The 8,820-nt window shown below is 34.2% G+C and overlaps 1 protein-coding gene across 4 annotated transcripts in view; it reads right to left on the bottom strand.

The window, feature by feature from the left end:
• Positions 1-252: 252 nt before the first annotated feature.
• Positions 253-8,820, bottom strand: part of LOC125667473 (uncharacterized) — a 42,668-nt gene continuing 34,100 nt past the window's right edge. For all 4 annotated transcript variants that reach the window (XM_056152101.1, XM_056152102.1, XM_056152103.1 and 1 more), the window contains exons 16-23: positions 8,488-8,663; positions 7,529-7,721; positions 7,032-7,148; positions 6,794-6,948; positions 6,264-6,374; positions 5,916-6,030; positions 5,065-5,158; positions 253-4,214 (exon numbers count right to left, since the gene is read on the bottom strand). In XM_056152101.1, coding sequence (XP_056008076.1) covers positions 4,058-4,214; positions 5,065-5,158; positions 5,916-6,030; positions 6,264-6,374; positions 6,794-6,948; positions 7,032-7,148; positions 7,529-7,721; positions 8,488-8,663 — 1,118 coding nt within the window. In that variant the 3' untranslated portion in view covers positions 253-4,057. The remainder of the gene's footprint in view (positions 4,215-5,064; positions 5,159-5,915; positions 6,031-6,263; positions 6,375-6,793; positions 6,949-7,031; positions 7,149-7,528; positions 7,722-8,487; positions 8,664-8,820) is intronic.

Below are 8,820 nucleotides of genomic sequence, written 5' to 3'. Positions count from 1 at the left end.
TCTCGTAGTGCTAATTATTTTTCGTTTCCTTGTGCCCAGTAACACCATATTGAGAGTTTCCGAATTGATTAATTTTTCGCTATACATTAAAAATGACCCCTGAAACAACTTGTGCTACTTAAATTTTGGCAACTAGGTTGCTGGCAGTAAAATCAACTGAGTTGTGTTTGAGTAAGTAATATTTGAGTTATTTCTCTTTGAATAAAAACCTAAAGATATTTACATACCTGCAAGCACACAAAATAATTCTTGTAATTTTGCTATTTTAATTTATTATATATTTAAACATTTAGTTACAAATCATAAAATTAATAGCTTTAACTAAAGTATAGAAAATCGATTAAGAACAGAAATGGCCAGGTTGCTGTTGTGTATGTTATCTATCATGGAGACAGCAGTACAGAGATCTTTAGGAAACAACTATAATGTACAAGTCAGAAAAATATCAAGTAAAATCTGCGAGAGGAGGTGGTTTCACAAAGCGGGTCTACGTACCATGCTTGAAAAAATGACAAAGTTCAACTACATGTAAATTTTTCAGAAAATGTCTGATCACTTTCAAAAAGACAAATGCACATCTTCAATGTGTACATAACATCTGTACAAAGTTTGAGGAATATCAAGTAAGATCATGAGAGGAGATGATTACACAAAATAGGTACCGTTTATTCATGAAATGCTTAAAAATGACAAAGTTCATCTACATGTAAATTATTTGAAAAATGTGTGAACACTTTCAAAAAGACACTTTCACATCTTCAATGTGTCCATAACAACTATACAGAGTTTGAGGAATGATAAGTTAGAAGTGTGAGAGGAGTTGATTACTCTATATAGGTACCCTATGATGCCTACCCGCTCTTCACCAAAATATAAAGCCCGATGCACGTTGCGCAACCTGGCCAAAAATTGAAACATTTAGCTTACATAAAGGGAAAGTCTTTCAATGCAAAGCGAAGTCATTTAAATTTTACAGTTACGTAATTTCCGAGTTGCTCATTAATTCTTTCCCTTTGTGGAACTCTTACGCACAGTGAGACGCAAAACATATTATCGTCCACACGCGGTGGGTACAACTGCTTATCGCTGCCTTGATATATTGCCTTTTAAAGGCCGATTATCAGACATCATGCAACCACCCAAACTACAGGGACATACAATATTAGTAAGTTTATTAGTATTTAATAATAAAATAGCTCAAACAAAAAGCAGAAGAGGAAATAAAAAATAATTTCATATTTCATTTAATGACCTAATTCAATTAAATATTATTCTTGATATGGTCAGTTTAATGTATACCAACGGCTGCTATAAACAAAATTACTTTTATCTGTATTAATTTAGCTAGTCTATAGTATATGTATACATCTTGTACCCACCCAAGCGCTCAACAGACCACTGAACGTACCTCTATGACATCTCGGAAATTGCCTAAGGCCTAATCAAAATCGGATGGTTTCTTTTCAAAGTAGCATTGATACTGATAATAAATGTACAAATCCGATATTGACGTGGACCTAAAAGTCTCGTTTTTATCACGGACGGACAGAAAGTACAACAACAATTATTTGAGGGTTTTTTATTGTACGTACTACGTGTACATGTATTGAAGGACAGCAGTACACAAAGAACATCCTAGCAGGTATGGTTACATGTTATCAAAGAACAATGCAAAACATGGATCTTATTCAAACCGACTACAGTTACAATCTATCTAGACATGTATACAAGAAATATGAACAAGGAGATTCAGTTAATTTATTTGGTTTCTGTTTTTAGCACAGAAGGGTTAACCAACAGATGTGAACAACAAGATTCAGTTAATTTATTTTGTTTGTGTTTTTAGCAGAGTAGGGTTAACCAATAGATGAGAACAACAAGATTCAGTTAATTTATTTTGTTTCTGTTTTTAGAAGGGCAAGGTTAAAGGTATACAATAAATATAAACAAGCAGATTCCTTTGATTTAATTGGTTTCTGTTTTAGAAGGGTAGGATTTAAGAACCACCCTAAAACAATTGTTCATTCCCTTGTACCGGCCGAGGATCTTTCACCTCTCTGTGACACAGTTCGTTCTTATTTACCTCGTTTCATTATTAAATCTATAGATATCATCTGCAAATTTGTCACAATATGCAACCTTTTGACCTACATGTTAACGCTAGGGGTCATACTAAAGACTTCTCCTGTACTGTAACATTGCTAAAGTTAAAGCGTGTTGGAGATGACATCCAAAAACCAAAGTGTGACACAGATTGACAAATATACAAAAATTAATATCCCTAAAGAAAGGAACACAAAATTAATCAACTACTACGATTTGACAGTTTCGTCAAGTTATATACGGGTATTAAAGGAGTATTGGTCTACTGAATATAAGGAGAAAACGATGATTTCTAATGCATATTTATGAAGGAATGACGTTTATAGTGGATGTGCGCAAGCGCGCGAGAAAATTTGTATTGGGAATTCCATGCGAGATGAGAATTTCGTTTACAGTATGTAGTTATACTGAATATTGATTTCATGTTAAACTTGAAATCTAAATCCCCCTCCATTGCTCAAAATGGTTCTCCCTATCCTGTTTCCGTCTGACTGTCTTTTATCTCTGTGTCCCGCCAACAGCCTTCAGGCCGTCCACGCTTCCACGTTGTCGTATGATAGTTGATCTTTAAAATTCCGCGAACAACGTAACGTGATCATGAATATTTCGAAAAGGGGCGTTTACTAAATAGGAAACTAGTTTGATTACCTTTCAATGTGACCGAGTTAGATTGCATAATTTGCATAAAGTGTATAACTTATATGTCTTCATATAAAACGCAGCTTAAAGTTATATATGCCGTGTTCTTTGGATATTGTCCTAGGAATAAAACATGTGTTTTATATCAAGTTATACACTTTCTGCAAATTATGCAATTTAAATCAGATTAAAAAGTAATCAAACTAATTTTCTATTTAATTATGTATTCTCTGAGGCGGATAGTGTTCGCCCCATTTCGAAATATTTATGATCATTTGACTTGCACATGGAATTTCGAAAGTCAGCTATTATATGGCGACGTGGAAGCGTGGACGGCCTGCAGGCTGTTGGAGGGACACAGAGATAAAAGACAGACGGAAACAGAGTAGAGAGAACCACTTTGAGCAATAGAGGAGGAGTTAAGGTCAAGTTTAACATGAAATCACCATTAAGTACGGCCACATACTGTAAATGAAATTCTCATATCACATAGCGCTACTAATAATATTTCTCTCACACACTTGCGCACATCCACCATAAGCATCATTCCACCATAAAATTATCGTTTTTTCTTTACATTCAGTAGACCAGCACTCCTTTGATACCCGTATATAACTTGTCGAAATTGTCAAATCGTATTATTTTTCATAGTTTATCATACTGACAAAATTTGGTTACATATACATGTACCTTTAAAGTCTATTCAATTATCATTCATATATGTGTTATAATATATAAGCTATTTACAACTAGAACTGTCCTAAAGACACTAATGACCCCACAGGGAACATTGCGTGGTGGGAAATAGTGAATACAATTTGTGCTCATGGAAGATTAAATGAGAATATTCTCTGGATAATGACATGTAACATAACTCCTTCAAAATGGACAAGGATATCCATAACGTCCTTGAATGTTAAATAACTGTTGCACAACTTCATTGTTCATACATGTATAAGATATACACAAAGTTTAATCAATATGTTTATCGGTGTAAAGATATACTCTGAACAAATTATGTACGGACGACAGGGTCATTCTAATATAGTCCAACTGACAAGGTCATTCTAATATAGTCCAACTGACAAGGTCATTCTAATATATTCCAACTAACCCTGTACAAAAAGCATTTCTTTTCATTAATAATAAGATAACGTGAAAATATGAATCATAACATCATGAAACAAGAAATGAAATCACGGTGAATTGAACTCTCTTTCTCTCTCTCTCTTTCTGATTTAAAAGAGGCATACATGTAACAATCAACGATGATTTTAAGATGTGTTTTGTAGAGTAGAATTGGATAGAGCTGTATTTATCTTCGATTGTCGTACAGTCCCCCCTGTGTATAGTAATAATCCTCTCCTTCTATGTTTCCTGTGAACAGCGTTTGAAGTTCGTCTAGGATTTCCTCAAAGTTTGGACGTTTGTCGCTCTCATATGACCAACATCTTTTCATGATTTTGTAGAATCTGTAAAAAACATGCAAAAGAAAAAAGTTGTTAAAATAGATATAATTGTACTCTAGTATTTTAATGTACTGAGATAAAGCATCTGTATATTCTGTTTTTACATAATATATAGTCCCCGAGGGTCTCTACAGCCCAGTAGCAAAGTACTTCGTTACTAGCTTGAAAATACGGATGTATATTTAATTGCTGTTATAAAATTTAGAAATTCATTTCAAAATTAAGGATTATCTCCCTCATGCATAGCTCTTATCCTTGGACGAATTTGGCTCCACTTTTTGGCACGTTGTTTTTGGCTATATTTAGCTCTAAAACTTCATAGTTATTTCGGATTTCAAACATTTCGGTTGAGCATCACTGAAGAGACATTATTTGTCGAAATGCGCATCTGGTGCATCAAAATTGGTACCGTATAAGTTTTACGTATACATGTTTTTAGTAATAAACCAATGCCGTGCCAATGTATTTTACGTCTCGACAAAAGCAACAATTTGACTATTCGTATTGACATAAAAGCATCATTTCTGCCAAGAACAAGTTACAGATGGTAATATCAATCATAAATATCCAATCTGTTTGTATTCTTCAGAGAGTAATGAAAGTGTATAGGGGGATAACGAATGACGTCATTTCTCTATAGCTTTTCTACCCACATCACACAAACGACGTCATTTCTCTATAGCTTTTCTATCTACATCACACAAACAACTTTTTTGATAAATCTTAACTACATATGAATTGTGAGTAATCAATGCACTGATAAATACTTCAATATCAGGTACTTGAAGAGCGTTAACGATAGAAGTACTCTATGTTTTAAAAGAGAAATATTCAGACAAGAAGAAGAGCATACACGTCATCGCTGTGCTCTGGTTTCTTCAGGCGTTCCCCACGCTTCAACCTTGAATCCAATTCCGAACTCTTCACACCTTCGTATGGCGCATCGCCTGCAAAAAATGTTAAATTCATTGGTTATCAAATATTTTAAGTGCATATATATATATATATATATATATATATATATGAACATTTCAGCAATTCCAACCAGAAAAATATCCTGCAGCCTTGTTTAAATAATCAAATATAATTTTCTTTTGATTGTACTGATTTCTGCGTTCAAAGGTCCATATTAGTTTTAATAAAAATCTGAAAACCCCCAAATAATTGATGTGTGGGTACATATATTGAGAGGATTCCATTGGGATGTTAATCTCGTAGGACATTCTATAAAGCCGTTTATAGAGGGGGATCCATTGGGATGTTAATCTCGTAGAACAGTCTAGAAAGTCGTGTATTGAGGGGAATTCACAGGGACACACTTACAGTTATGTACAGGTATGTGGCTGTAGGTAAGTTTTTGAAACGAAAGCATTATATCGAAGGAAAGAATACATTGCAGGGATCGTGTTAAATTAACAGTATGATGCATTTCTGTTATTCTTATATAGTATTGTACATATACCTGACAATATAGTAGAAATGAATAGTGAAAGTATCAAAATATGGTAACACATGACGCAAAATAATTATGACGCTACAGTTGTCACAGTAACCTTCCTTATCAACCAACCCCATAATAAATTTCAGATGGCTTTGTGTATCGCTTGCGGTTGCTCAGTGGTAGAGCGTTCGCTTTTTGAGTTTCAGCCCCGCTCATAGTATTCTTACAATATTTTGGTTTTTATAAGAAACATTGCTATTTACCCATAGAGAAAATTTCCCAAAGCACAACTCCATAGGACCAGACATCGCTCTTCTCCGTCGCGTACTTCGTTGTTTTGATGCATTCTGGAGCCATCCATTTAATGGGAATCCGTTCCTGTCGAAAAGAGTAGACAAAGTACTTGTATGATTACTTTTTAAAAGTTGCAGAATTATTCAACAAGTAAAACAATTCTCTCTCTCTTTCTCTTTCTATCTCTCTCTCTCAAATTCATGGTATTATTTGTCTATCATGTATTATTGATCTTCACTATATGCATGTAAATAACAGTTGTTGTTTTTAATTGTTGTTTAAAAGACTACTACTAAGCTTGTTGAAATTCAACATACAGCCTGGGCATCGCCGTCATTTTCTCGAGGTTCGGGTCCAAAGCCTGTTATTTTGGTCTCCAGAAGGAATGTCAGCAAGACATTTCTTGCAGCGAGACGTCTGTGTACAACCTAAAAGTGGCATTTAGAATTTAATGTCAGTATATTTGATCAACATTAATCACATCAAAGAGAAAGAAAAGTTTCAAAACTGTGAACCTAAAATAAATGAAATGTAAAAGGGTTCTATGAACTATTGCCTTTATTTTTTACATAGCCAGAATATTTTTTTTCTTGAAAATTGGGTATCCCATCACATGGACATTCAGGAATCACATAACTCAACGTATACAAAATGGAATACCGACCCCGTTGTATTTAGAAGCGTTATACAGCCACAGACCAACCCACATACACAGCTAATGCGTTACCGCACTACATTCTAACCAGAACTGCTGACAGGTGATGGTTTTACAAAATTAAATAATTAATTATTTAATTAAAGTACTGGGGATTTTACAATAGAGAACAGAAATAGAAGGCGGCAATACCCCGTGTGAAGCTAAATAGTTCATTCCTTTGCAGATTCCGCACGCAAATCTGTAAAGTTTTTCGTGCATCTCATCGTTAACTTTGTGTCGTTTGCTCTTCAAATATTCCTTCAGCGGGCCATTTTCACAATATTCCAGGACCATGAATCGCCCGACTGTTAAAAATATAAAATCATCATCATACAGATATCCCATTAAAGAAATCCAGCCCGTACAACTGGGAAGCAAAAGTACTCACGGACATTGTCATCCACCACTCCAATGAATTTCAGGATGTTTGGATGCTCGCCTACCTTCATAGCATAAAAATTCACTTTTGCGTGCATCATTTCGATATCAGTTTGGGATGGATTTTCTACAGACAAATAATATCATCTCATTACAGTGTGTTCATCTACTAACTCAATACTACCATGATTATTATACTACAAGTATAAAGGAACTCATTGCCACCAATATAATTACTATACCTCTTCAGTAAAGGCATAATCAAATTATTACCTCCTTACAACGGAGTAATATACCTGAAGGGTTTCCGTGATATATCAGGTATCATATATTACCTTTCAGAAGGGTTTCCGTGATATATCAGGTATCATATATTACCTTTCAGAAGGGTTTCCGTGATATATCAGGTATCATATATTACCTTTCAGAAGGGTTTCCGTGATATATCAGGTATCATATATTACCTTTCAGAAGGGTTTCCGTGATATATCAGGTATCATATATTACCTTTCATAGTTTTGGCTACCACAGTAGTTGAGTTGTTGTCTTTTAAGTATTTAGCCTTGTAGATGATGGCGAACTTTCCTCGGGTGATCTCCTCTTCAAACGTTATCCGGGATCGAACGATCTGGTATCTCAGGGGAGTCTCGTTTTCAGCGTAATATACGTCATCATCAAAAGTTTGGGAATAGGCTCGATTCTAAAACACAAACCAAACACTATTTCCAATGACTTTTTAAATCCAAGTAAATATATCTAAATTGAAATTGGTGTATAAAGAGGATATTCAATGCTTTGTCGTTGGATATGGAATTTATCTCATGAATAAGACAGGATTCCTATTACATTTTCACAAGTGAAATTTGGTTTAAGAACATGTTTATTTCAAATTTTGAAGGATGTATAGTAATACACAACATAACGTCACAATCAGTTAACATGATTTCATAATCAATTGTTACTTTCATTGCAGTAAAAATAACATGTTATATTATATTATTTTTATTCAATGGATGAATTATTATTATAGTATTTCACTGTTGAAAATGTAATTAATTAATCAAAAGTATACAATGAAAGGCAATTAACACTTGAAAGGTTTACTGGATATGGTTTAAACGTTTATTCATCGATTACGCAATAATTGTACGTGAAGGCAAGTCGACAGAACTATAAAATGATTAACAAGACTATCAATAATAATTTTAGAATGTTACAGATATATGATCTTATGACATACTGTCATTTAATTTCATTTAATTGTGTTTTATTGTTGCAATTTAATGTATCCATAACAACTGCAGTTTGAGGAACGTCAAGTTGTGAGAAGATTTGATTACACAAAGTAGGTACCCTATTACAGGGACTTCCGTCCGTTATTCATTATTTGATAAGCCGTTTGCACGTTGTCCAATCCGGTCAAAAATGATGATACTAAATTTACAGTAGTAAACATTGATACTTACATTATAAGATTTTGAACCAGTGCTCCTTATATTTCCTGGGAAATCAAACTTGTTCTGGATGTAACTGGGTGGCCTTTTGGACATAGAACGAATTCTGGTGATTGGGTTTTCCATTCTTCTGGTTTTCACCAGGAATATCAGAAGCACTACCAATAGGATGATTACAACAAGCGCACCTAAATAGAGGAATATTTGAATTCATTATTTCTAAAAAGTGTATTGTGCATGCATAACAAATCAATCAAGAATTAAAACGGCTAAGACCATAACAAAACAATTAGCTGTTTCATTGGCAAGATGATCGAGCCAAGACAAAGGAGAAAGCAGAGGTCC

The sequence above is a fragment of the Ostrea edulis genome, chromosome 10, assembly GCF_947568905.1.
Source record: "Ostrea edulis chromosome 10, xbOstEdul1.1, whole genome shotgun sequence".
NCBI lineage: Eukaryota > Metazoa > Mollusca > Bivalvia > Ostreida > Ostreidae > Ostrea > Ostrea edulis.
The sequence above is the reverse complement of the archived record's forward strand: the minus strand, read 5'-3'. Positions and strand labels throughout refer to the sequence as shown.